The sequence below is a fragment of the Phocoena phocoena genome, chromosome 2 (genome assembly GCF_963924675.1).
Source record: "Phocoena phocoena chromosome 2, mPhoPho1.1, whole genome shotgun sequence".
NCBI lineage: Eukaryota > Metazoa > Chordata > Mammalia > Artiodactyla > Phocoenidae > Phocoena > Phocoena phocoena.
The window spans coordinates 43,196,282-43,208,408 of record NC_089220.1 but is presented as its reverse complement, the minus strand read 5'-3'; the positions used below and the strand labels follow the sequence as shown (position 1 = coordinate 43,208,408).

The 12,127-nt window shown below is 40.5% G+C and overlaps 1 protein-coding gene across 2 annotated transcripts in view; it reads right to left on the bottom strand.

Annotated features, from left to right (window-relative positions):
- Positions 1-3,396, bottom strand: part of CCDC198 (coiled-coil domain containing 198) — a 30,805-nt gene extending 27,409 nt beyond the window's left edge. For both annotated transcript variants that reach the window (XM_065872398.1, XM_065872399.1), the window contains exons 1-2: positions 3,174-3,396; positions 736-818 (exon numbers count right to left, since the gene is read on the bottom strand). In XM_065872398.1, coding sequence (XP_065728470.1) covers positions 736-818; positions 3,174-3,396 — 306 coding nt within the window. The remainder of the gene's footprint in view (positions 1-735; positions 819-3,173) is intronic.
- Positions 3,397-12,127: the final 8,731 nt, after the last annotated feature.

Here is a 12,127-nt window from a genome sequence, read left to right as displayed (position 1 = left end):
CTCTTTCCCCTTCTAGGATGAGAGTTCTTAAAATTTATAGTTCTCTACAGGGAATTCATTAAATATTTATTAAGGTGAATGTATTTTACCTTAAAGCTCTTGCTTTGCTGCCTTGAAATCCAATGTCCTCAATTTAGACAACCAGTTAACATTTAGAACAATGAAGAGTTAGGGATAGAAGGGTTGTTGAGATCATCTATGCCGATGGTTAAGAGCACAGGCTTTGGAGGCCTGGTTGGTATGTGGCCCCTGTTGTCCTTGGGCAAGTCACTTAATCTCTGAAGCACATGTATGAAACCAAGATAATACTTCCTTTCTCGTAGAGGGGTATGAGGATTAAATGAATGATGTAGATCATTGTTGCTTGGAGTGTATCAGACTTGTAATAGGTGGTAATTGAATAGTAGTAGTGGTTGTTACTGTTGTTATTTATTACAGTGATTTCCCTACAGTCATCCAACTAATAAGTGCAAGATTCAGGTCCTCTGTGCCCCATTATGTTTATGTCTTTAGTACTATACTTCTTTCTTTTGGTGGTGGTCTTAAAAGTGAAATCATTACAAAAGGAAATCCTAAAGAAATATGGCTTTTGCGTTGACAACATTCTCTTTAACAACACTGTCATTCTCATTAGCTTAGTCATTGTCAATATCCCTCTTCTATGATTATAGTTAAAAAGGGATGTTACCATTAAATCCAAGAAATTCCTTATGAAGCCTTTTAAATGCGTCTTACTTGAAGTCTTCGGGGTGGATGCCTTTTAATAATACTTGTTTCTCCCTGTTCCAGTGGGATGTCAAAATACATGGCCCTCGGTCCTTGAAGGGTTGGAGAGAAACAAAAACAAACTATTAAAAGCAATTTACTATTAAATTAGACTGGTCATTAGTTATTAGACTTTGTTAACACAATTTTGTATCTTCAGTTCTATATGTCTAACCGATAGGTTGAATGTGGAAATGAAACACATAAACCAGGGGCCCTACATAACTGCAAATGATAAAATATTAGCCTAGATACAGGACTTAATTTCTGCTTTCATCATTTCCTCCCCAGACTAATATTTAGAAGAAGAGCTGCACAATTAACAACGTATTGAGTGCAAGTGTTATTCAGACATAGAATTTAGCTTGGAAAATAGAAACTTATTGATTTGTTTTAATTTCATGAAATCTCCCTCAAATAGGAAATCCGAAAACATATAGCTGTAAGAAATGAAAATAAGTTCTCTTTTCAGATAAAATAGATAAATAGGTGGATAGGTATTAGACAGAGAGATGATAAAGAAATGGAGCTTGAGTGTGTAATAGGAGTATGCAACGTTTAGCATTGAATGTTCCCAATTAAATAGTCCCCCCATCTAGGGAAATGAATTCCCACAAGTTGCTACTATAATACAACATATCAGTATTCTTTCTTGATAAAATAACCCAGGGCTACAGAGTTAAGCCTCATTAGGAAACAGAGAAGCTCAAGAGATCCATATAGATTTCATTTTTCAGTTTGATTATCCTGGGCCCTTGGGACTACTACCGTGACCAATGCTACATGAATGACATTCTTGTCCTTTCCTCTTAACAATCTGGAAACATTCTGATTTCTAGATTGTTGTGTAGACTATCCTATAATGCCACTTTGCATTTTAAATGGAAAAATCCATGGGTAATTATGTGTTTCTATCCTTAAGACATTTGAATGATCACCGTAAGAACTTCTCTATGTCCTTATTTTCTTTCGAGAGATGCCAGTATATTGAGCAAGACCAAAAACATGTTGCATTTAAAAATGTAAATATTTCCAGCAAAATATTTTTCAGCAATGTGACTACTTATTTTTATGCCATGATTTGAGTAATATCACCCCATTATTTAATTTGATACTGCTGAAATGGCATAGGCTGTGTTACTTTTACCCCTGATTTATAGGTGAAGAAAACTGATGAAGTAACTTGCCCAAAGTCATACTATTTGGTATTTGGTGGAGCTGGGGTTAGAATATGGGCCCCTTGAAAATAGTGTTCAGAATGCTTACCATCCGTTGTTATTTATTTTTAATGAGATTTTGCAATTTCAAAAATAAGAACATTTCCCAGTTGGGACTCTTAACATGTTAGAATCAGCTTTTACCTGTCAGTTACCAAAATCTTAAAACTCTAGATGGAAGGTTTGGGTAAAAAGGAATTATTCAATGAAACTAAGAGGAATATTCCTACTTGCATGCTTAGGAAGTTGAAAACATTAAAAAAAAAAAAAAAAGGCCATATAGAACCAGTCAGAGGTTGTCAGTTCTGTAGAAAGTAGCCATGAAAATCATTCTAGGTAAGAGCTACTAGGTGCTGAAAGGGAATATATGGCTTTATGGCCAATAATGGGAACTTATTTGTGTTAATAATCCAGAATGTGAAGAAAGGAAAAAACAACATATATATATATGTGTGTGTATATATATATATAAAATATATACATATATATATATATATATATATGCATGTATCTCTTCCCAAGTTAGAACGTCAGTTTAAGTATCATCTGTTTAAGTATCATCATGGTTGTCATAAAACATTCTATGTCTTGTGAAATATCCCAGGAGAATTTATAGCCACATCTGGCTCAGAGCTTCCAATCATAATAGGAAAAATTCTCTTAGTTTTGCGTATGACCATGAAGAATAAGGGGCTGGGGAGAGGGTGCCCCATCCGCTCATCTGTACTGCAATAAATCAATTCCCATCACAATGGATTCACTCCTAAAGTACTGCTTGCAAAACAACAAAGCCTGATGCAAGAAACAGTACCGAAGAGAATGATTTAAATTTAGAATCTAACTGAAACATATGATTGTCCTAATTATCACATCTCTATCTATAGAATTTTAATTGCCTGGCAAAGCTAGGTATAAACATCCAAAGCACTATAAACCAAGCTGACACAAAATGATTTTTTCCTTCTCATGTGGAATGGTGAAAAGCCCTTAGTACACACACAGTTTACACACCTATTCTAATGTGCCCAGAATACTTACAACTGACAGACATTGTCACCCTTTGAAGGATGTTCTCTTATATTTCAGTAATGTAGAAACTTTCAGAGATTATAGAGATAGACAGTCAGGTAAATCTATCAATAGCACTCCTCGGCCCAAATCCACAAATCTCACGCTGGGTTTTACATTTACCTGCAGAATATCTTCCATACCAGGTCTCTCTTAGAGGTGGCAACCGCCCTTCCAAAGCTTTATTCCGTTCCTCCAGTCTTGCAAATGAATATGAACTCTCTTCTTCTGGATTCTCAGTGAATACAAAGTCCACAGGGCCGGCTGAGGGAGTCTCTTCCTCTTTGTTTTGCAAAGGTGCTACCTTGGTCACCCTTGGGTGAGCTTTAGAGTGGCTCAGGCCCATTTCACATTAAAGACACTCAGTGTAAAACCATGAGGTTAGTGGTTTGGGGCCTTTAATATAGCTTGTTTTAATCAAGGGATTTCTGAAGTTAACCCAGCTCTAAAGCAGTCGTTTCCTTCATAACATCTGTGTAGCTTTATTTCACTACACACTAACACTTTGGCCACTTCCCGGGAGGCTGGTTTCCATGGAGACTGCCCTTCAACTCCTACTTCGCCATTTCAGACCCAAAGAATCCAGTTAAACATTGACTTGGTTATGCCTACTTTCTGAAAGACTCAGTGGTAGGAAGAGAAACCACTATTGATCATTAAACAAATCTCTAACACCAGGAAGGCCATTAACAGAGATGGAGAGCAGGGGTTCAGAGGTCTTAAATTTGAGCCTTTCATTGGCCTTAAATTGGACCCTTTCATTGTGTGTACCTTTAAACATCATCTGTAAGAATTACCAACTGAGAAGAGCTAAGTCACCTTTGGAAATAACAGGAACTAATCATCTAGGGCTTTGTTAATCTTTAATCTTAATTGAAGAATTTATCTTCCAAATAGGAAAGGAAACAGCAGAGTAGCTAAAATAATTTTTCTGTCAATAATTTGAATTGCCTTTGAAGGAGATGAATACATTACAGGAGGGCAGGGAGACAATAGCACTTCTTTCCTGGGGATGAGGGGACAAAATTCTTGAATAAATAATTCAAGTAAAACTCAAAGATAGCCTATTCAAAGATAGCCTATATACTATGTTTAAAAAAATTGAAAAAAAAAAGACTGAAAAGCAATGTGCTGAAATGTTGAGCAGTGATTTCTGAATGTTGGGGTTATGGGTGATTTTTATTTTATTCTTCATATTGATACTTAGAAACAGAACTCACTTTCAAGTTCTAATTGTTCATGACCACAGATTGCTTATGTTTTCATCATATCCATACAGGGATAGAGAGAAGTTCAAAGAAATTTATTTTTCACTTTTGTAAAATTCATTTTCTAAGATGCTAATATGGGTTTGGAAATTCTTGTAAGCCAATAGAGGTCTTCTAAAAAGCCTGAGTTTAATTTTCTCCCACTTATTCCCTTTGCATTTTACACACAATTTTCTCTGTGGCAGAAAGACTTGTAAGAAATAATCATATATAAGTAGTATCTGCAAACAAAACTACCTCTGGTAACTAGAGACTAGTTTAATTATAAAGATTAAAATACTTGAACAATATCTAGTCAGGTTTATTTTTGGATACAATTAGTTTGAGTATTTCTAAGGGCAGGCGAAAGTATTGCAAACTGACCAATGAACTAGAAATTATACTGGAAACTGTGGACTTCATGGATCTGGACCAGTGAGAAAGATTCAGTTCTCATTTTTTGCCTTATTATTATTTAATTTCAAGAGACGTATCTGTAGAGAATATGAGCCTCTGTAGAGGAAGTTGGTTAGTTGTTGAGGAAACGATGAAAGAAATGAAGATTTATACCACGTTTGTTTCCATTGATCACTAGCCACTTCCAAGCTTTGAAACTTGTGCAGATTACTTAACCATTCCATGCCTGAATTTTCTCATCTGTAAAATGGGGTTAATAAAAATACTTAATGAGGAATGAATCAATTAATTCCACTTATAGCTCTTAGAATAGTACCTGACATACAGCAAGCTTGAAGTAAACATTAGCCACTATACTTGTCCTCCTGAGGAAGTACTGCTACATGTAATAGGGTAGTCCTTATCACCCATTGGTCATAATCCATTAAAATAGACATATTCCTGTCTAAAGGAGTTTATACCTAAGTATGGAAAAGACCAGTGAGGGAAGGGTAAATTAATTGGGCCTATTTAACTGGGAAAACAAACAATGCTTAAGATCTAATATTTAAAAAGTCAGCATGTGCTAAAAGGGATTTTTAAGAGTGATAGAGAAAAATAATTTCAATTTCATTAAAAGAGGAAAAGGAGAAGTTAAGCTCACCTATGGAGTTATATATAAGATACAATTTCTTAACCACAAGAGTTGGAAAACATTAAAAACTCTCAATCACAAAACCTCGCCCACTCCTCAGACTATCAGTGATACTTTATAATGATTCTTCCCCAGTTCAAGACTGGTTATGAATATGCAAGATAGTGTGTAAAGATGATTAAATATGTTATTTGTAATACTCAGAATTCTTGAATATGAAATGAGAATATAAGTATATAAATCTATTAAGATGAGGCAGAGAAGGGATTAAACTTTTCTAAAGTTGAAGATAATGCCCGGAGAGAACTTTATTAAGACAGAGGGCACAGAGAACAGAGCAGGTGGTGAGGTGCTGGAGGAGATGGAGAGGGGCAGGGACCCATAGCCAGGGGTGCCATTTCCACATGTGAAGTATGGAAGCCCCAGCTTCGGGCGGCTCCGTAGGCAACCTGACCACACAGTTCCCATGAACTTACTAACCCTGTCCCTTACCTCCTCTTCAGCCTTTAGATCTAAAGACAGGAAGGAGAGGCAAATGCTATAACACAAAGCTGCTTTCTGCAGCCGGAAATCTCTGCTTTTGTTCTTGGTTCAGTCTTAACTTGAGCAAAACTGTTAAGGAATCTTGTTTAGTGAATTTAAATTCTATAGAAACTCAATGCACATTCATAGGAGATAGGTGGATTTTTCTGTTCTCTAATAAGAGAAAACTTTGCATGTGAATACAGAGGGCTGAGTTGGGCAACAGAGAGCAGGTTAAGTGCCCTCTAAGTTTCCTTACAACCTTTTCCAGCCCAATTCACACAACAGTATCTCCTCAGAGGCAGCAAGACTAGAGCATTTTTTTCTTGTGTGGAGACATGACCTACCTTGTTCGTAGGATTGTAATTTGATAGCTCTTGCCATAGTTTTGATGGACTTGCCAGGGTCATCCACACTCTCTTGTCCCCCTACCTCTTGGAGATTAAGAGGCTGCCATGAAGAAAGGTAGATTTCCCGCAGGGAGCTCACCAGGTACTATGTGAATCAAGCAGCAAGTTGTGACTACAGTAGCAATAGGCTCTAAGCAGCTACAGACAGAAAGAAAACCACACAGATGCTCAGTGGCTGTTTATAGTAATCTGTAGTAAATTTTAAGATTTATACAACCTAATGTTGGACAAATGAGTTTCTTTTTTTAATGGGCTATGGGCATATCCATTTGGATGTTTTATGTTAAGCAGATGGTGAATGCGAAGGTGATATTCCCTGGAATAGGATGGTGGTGATCTGGAGTCAGGTTGGTTAAATTGCCTTTTGATCCTTCAGTGTAGTATTTTCTTGGAAAGGTTTCCGACAGGATTAAAAACAACGTGTATATAAATATTCCTTAGGGTTGGATTTAATTTCACACATGGGTTAATTACTATGCATTGGCCATTCAGTAAGTGGGATTTAAATCCTAAATGTTTACAGGATTCCTAAATTACGCATTTAATAAAGTTATAGTCTTTTCTGCAATTGATCTGTAATGAAATTGATCTGTAATGAATAAACAATCACTAGAGGCTTTTCAGCCATGTGAATTATGTGTTTGGATGCCAACTAAGCAGAGCTGATGTATGATCCAAACCTTAGTTTTCCTCCCAGTGATTATTTCCCTCTATATTTATCCATACATTTGGTGTGAGGGTGACAGTCCAACCAGACCTATTTGGCTTGGAAATGCTAAAGCAAAGCAAATGGAAAAAATGTGAATTGAGGCTTCTTGTATAAACTGTTAAATGAGATCAGTTGAATCAAATTTATATCTCTACACTTTAAATGCAATCTGCAAGTGTATCACTGAATTAAATGCTAAAACCAAACCATCACATACCTGCTGCTCTGAAGATAGCCAGTGTATGAGTTTCCTAAAATGCTAGTGGACTTAACTTAGGTCAAAGAATTTTTGTATATTTTCTCTCTCCTTGGGAGAATATCAGCTTTTGGTTATAATAATCCTTTTAAAGACATCTTTAGAAAATCTTTTTTCTCTTCTACCTTCTTTGAAATAAGATTACATTTTAACTGTTAATCCATAGACGTTTGTCTCAAGAATTTACATGGAAATTTAACCTTTAATACATGGTCTCTATCTGGTCTAAACCAGATAGAGTCACTCAGGATATAGGCCTAAATCGATTAACATGCATTTTTTTCCCCCTTAAGGCAAAATCCTACTCTTGCAGATGTCTACTAAAAACAAATTATAGAGTTGCTCTTTTTTTGAGAAATTTAAATTGTGGAGCCAGAGGTGAAGACGTGGGATTCTTTCTATCTTTCAAGGTGCATAAGAACAGGGTAGAGAGGAGCGTGGTGAAACAGATGTCCCGAAGTTCCGGGTGGACCAAAGTGGTCCCAAGTGTCACTTCAGCTGGTGTCATCAAACTAAATGCTACCCGGCCAGAGTAGTGTCCCAGCTCAGAAATCTCAGTTGTCAGCCATGTGTTTTAAGGTGCATTTACTCTGGGGTATGCCCAAATCAGGGATGTCTCCCTGTCCTGGGAAACTCTGTACCTTGATTTTTTTTGTAAACTGCAATGAGATGAAATTTAGGGGACACCAAATAAAGAAACCTTCCCTAAAGATTTCCCTTTCCCTCATTCCCCCTTTTGTTACTTTTAATAAATGTGATACCCAGCAATCCTGAGAGGCACCCTCACTTCTCTGGACAGACTCTTTACCTGTCCAGGTGTCCCAGGATCCCCGATCTGGCTTAGGTCACTGGGCGGTGCAGTGAGGACAGAGGACTTCCTGTTACCTGGGGCTGAGCCCCGGCCAATGCAGTCCAGTGACCACCTTGACCTCCTTTATTACTTTCCTTGAGGCAGAAATTATGTCCATGATGCCACCCAGTCTTAACTCTATGATCTCTTTAGGGACTCTTGTAAGACGTGTTTCGGCCTCTCTTTTCTTTTCTTTCTTTCTTTTTTGAAAATATAAACAGAAAACAAATCGGCATGATTGCTAAACATAGGGATAGAGGCAAAGGATTTCCTAATCTTAAATTTACTTCCTTGCTACCAGTTTGTAGCCGAGATACAGATCATGGAGTGTCTTGCTTTACAACAATAGAATAATGGAACAATAAACTTAGTCTGTTTATTCCATCTGCTTCTCACGAGAAGGGAAAAATTATTACCCAGAAGTGTTGGGGGGATGATCTTAGGTTCCGCTGGAAAGATTTTTGCAAGGATCTTCCATCATAGTATCTACTTGTACCCAAACTCTTTCTGAAGTAGTTCCAAGAGCTGTATACAAAGCCTTGACAGGACGCTGGCCAGCTGCCTGATGGTATTGCTTATGGCTTATTCTGGTCTCATCAGCATGCCTGTGGGCACTGCTGTCGAAGCAGGACAGCGGGCTTAGGATTCTCTATTAGAGCAGTGCAGTTTCCCACGGGTCTTTCCAGGGCTCTCTCTGTTACCCCGGGGAAGGTAGGTCCCCGGGCAGCCAGATACTTCCTCAGACCTGCATCCCTTCCAGATGTTTCTTGCTACAACTGGCATGATGTCTTCTGCAGGACTTTACTCTTAAACTTCAGACATCTCCAAGCAGAAGGCAACAGTTAATTTCTATGTGCCTGTTTGCAGCCATGGTGTCTACCGTGCATAAGCTCTGCATAACAAGATCCCCGGGTTCTCTCCAGCTTCCGTGCCTGTTGCTCCTGTCGCGAAGCAGAATGGGGAGGATGCTGTCGAGGAGGAGAAGATGGAGGCAGTCCACTGTGACGGGCAGTACATGGGGAGTATCTCACATGGATGGGACACAGCCCTTGTTAGTCTTACTGGATAAAACATCTAGCACTGGTAGTGAAAATTCAAGGACTGGGGCAGAGCTTGGATCTCTAGAACCATACGAATATTTGCAGTTCAGCGAGTATTTCAACAGCTTCCTGCTGCCCTTAGGGTAAAATCCAAACTCATTTATGTGGTGTCTTAGTTTGGGTTCCCTCGGACAAAGCTTCCAGCATAAGCGGTTTATTTGGGAGGCGTCCTAGAACTCACAGGTGGTGTGTGGGGAGCTAATTCAGGGAGGGAAAAAAGCTAAGAAGAGGGGCTGTATAATTTAGCTTGTTCCACTGCCCTGAGTACACCTTAGCCCTGCTGTGGATTTCTGGGAAACAGTGTTGAACACATACTTCAGAGATATCCCAGCAGAGAGGCAAGGGAGGTGGGATATCTATACCTCCACTCCTGTCTGTCTCTGATGGAGAATTGCTGAGGGCAGGGCAGGGCGGGTTGTTCATTCCCTGGCACTTCCAGCTGGCCATACGCCTCAGGTCAGGGCAAGTTCTAGCAGTCAAAGAAAGCCCTAGGTGGGAAAAGAAAAAAAAAGAAAGAAAGAAAGAAAGTAAGCCCTGGGACAGAGTGATGAGTGCTGGCAGCATGCCCTGAAATGATAAAGGCCCAGGAACTGGGCTGGGGCACCGTCTGCTCCACAGGCTCTTGAATATTCCTGCACAAGCAGCCCTCTGGCGCCTTTTCCAGCCTCAACTCAGGAACAGGTAGTATATGAGGGGGCTTTGTGTTTGGGAGGTGATACTTCCAGTAGGGTGGGTCAGGCATCATTCAGTAAAGCAGCTGCTAAGCGGTAAGTAGGGAGGCCCAGTAGCATCGGGCAGGCAGCGCATACGCCACAGGACCAGTTCAGTTCATCCGCGGATCTCTGCTATGATACTAATAGCTGCTGCTTTGGAGTACTCAGTATGCCCATGCACCATACTAAAGGCTTTAGTGCATTTTCTCAGTTAATCTTCACAGCAGCCCTGTGAAGTAGAATGCATTATTCCCTTTTCGCAGGTAAGGAAATAGGGCTCAGAGAAGTTCAGTAACTTGTATGAGGCCACATGCCTATACGTGGCAAAGACCAGATGTAAGTAAGCCCTGCTGGTCTGACTCCACAGCCCTTTGTATTGTTCTGTTTTTGTTGTTGTTGTTTTTGTTTGTTTCCTGGTTGTTATACCTCTAAAATGTCAAATCTTTTCATCTAAAGGAATCTCCCCGCCTTTTACATGCCACTAACTTGCTGAAAAAAATTAGTTGTCCTGTGGCGTGTGCATATTCTGGATCTGATTGTCCCTCCAGTCCCCGGATTTTCTGTAAACCGGGAGTTAGGTCTAAAGGCTCGTTAGACGCAGGTTCTATCATTTAGTGACCCTGATTCTAGCTGGTTCGGTACACAGCATACTGCATCCACAGGGAGGCTGGGAGCTAAGGTTAATCAGTGGGTTCAGGATGCGACAGTGGATCCCTCCACTGCAAAGATGCTTCCCCCGCTTACAATCAGTGAGTCATCTGTGGGTGATACTTTCAATGCCTGTGCTCTTAACCATAATATAATAGAACTATCTCAACCCCAAAGTTTCAAGTTAGATATGGTGATGCCAAATCTGATCCCACCAAGGTGCCAGCCTGAACTGACAGAGGAGTCTCAGACTTCAGACAGCCTTGGCCTTTGTTTGAAAAGAAATGGAGAAGAGGCACACTGTCCCCTCTTCACTTCTCTAGACCTGATCTTTTCAGGTTTCAGGTGGAGATAACAATGAGACCCTCGAGGGCTGCAGAGGTTGAGCCCCAGGAGGTAGGACAGGAGGGGCTGGCTTGGGGCCAAGGCTACCAGCGTGCCTCTCGCCGTCATTCCAGGGCCTGCCGAGCAGCCCCCCACCCCCCTTTCCTGCACTTGCCCAGATTCATTCCAGATGATACTGGGCCCCTCTCTGTCTCTCATGCCAGCCACCACAGGTCCCAAACAAGCCAAGAAACTGTCAGCTTCCACTTCCAATTATGTTAAATGGGCCTATTAATGCAATCAGATCTGATTGAGCACCAGAAGAAACCCCAAAGCACCAAGTGATTTGATGACACTCCCACACACTCGGCTCTCATTAACACTTTGCCTGGCCTGGTGAGCTGCCCTACGACCAGATGTGTCCTGGGGGCTGGAACTCTACAGGGAGAGCCCAAGGCTGAGTTGCTGCTGCTGCCCCCCTGGGGCCCCTGAGGCAGTCCCCTCTGGCAGGGCCTCTCTTCCCACACTATCGCTTGATATCTGGGTCCAGGAAAAAAGTTCACGGGACCCCTCTGCTCTGAAAAAGTGAGATGCACTCAGTAATAATGTGGTTTGCCCTAAAGGGCAAGCACATGAGTTTGAAGCATGTGAGTGCTGGGCTACCCCACCTGGAAGGGACTCCTAACAAACTTTCCCTCACCCCCAAAATCTTGCCAGGTCAGCAAAAGACACGTGGAAAGATCTTTAAGAGAGGAGAGTAGTTGTCGAGACTTTTGGTCACATTTCTGATCTTATTTTGTTCGTGGAGGGCAGGAAAAGAGTTTGCATGAAAGAAGCAAGTTTTTAAGGAGGAAAAAAAGATTTTAAGGCTAAATGAGGATGCAGTTTGAAAACTGGCATAGGCAGCCGTGTGGGCAGGGGAACAGGGAAGTTGGTGTTTAGAAGATTAAGATCCAGGAGGACTGCTTTTGCATTTGGAGGGACAGGGCCCTAGGAAACAAGCCTACAAAGTCAGATCCAGAACAGAGAGTGGCCAGCTGCAAGACACAGTGGGGTTAGCATATGTAGCAATCTAGAGACGGGCTGCACTTTAGGTAGCATCGAAGAGATGGGTAATCCTTATTTTGGGAGGACTTACAGCTTTTGTTCTTGTCAAATGTTTTCTGAAACTTCTAATCTTGTAGGGGGGACCAAACCCTTCAAAGTATATTCCTGTTCAAAACCCTGAATTTCATCTTTACGGATAT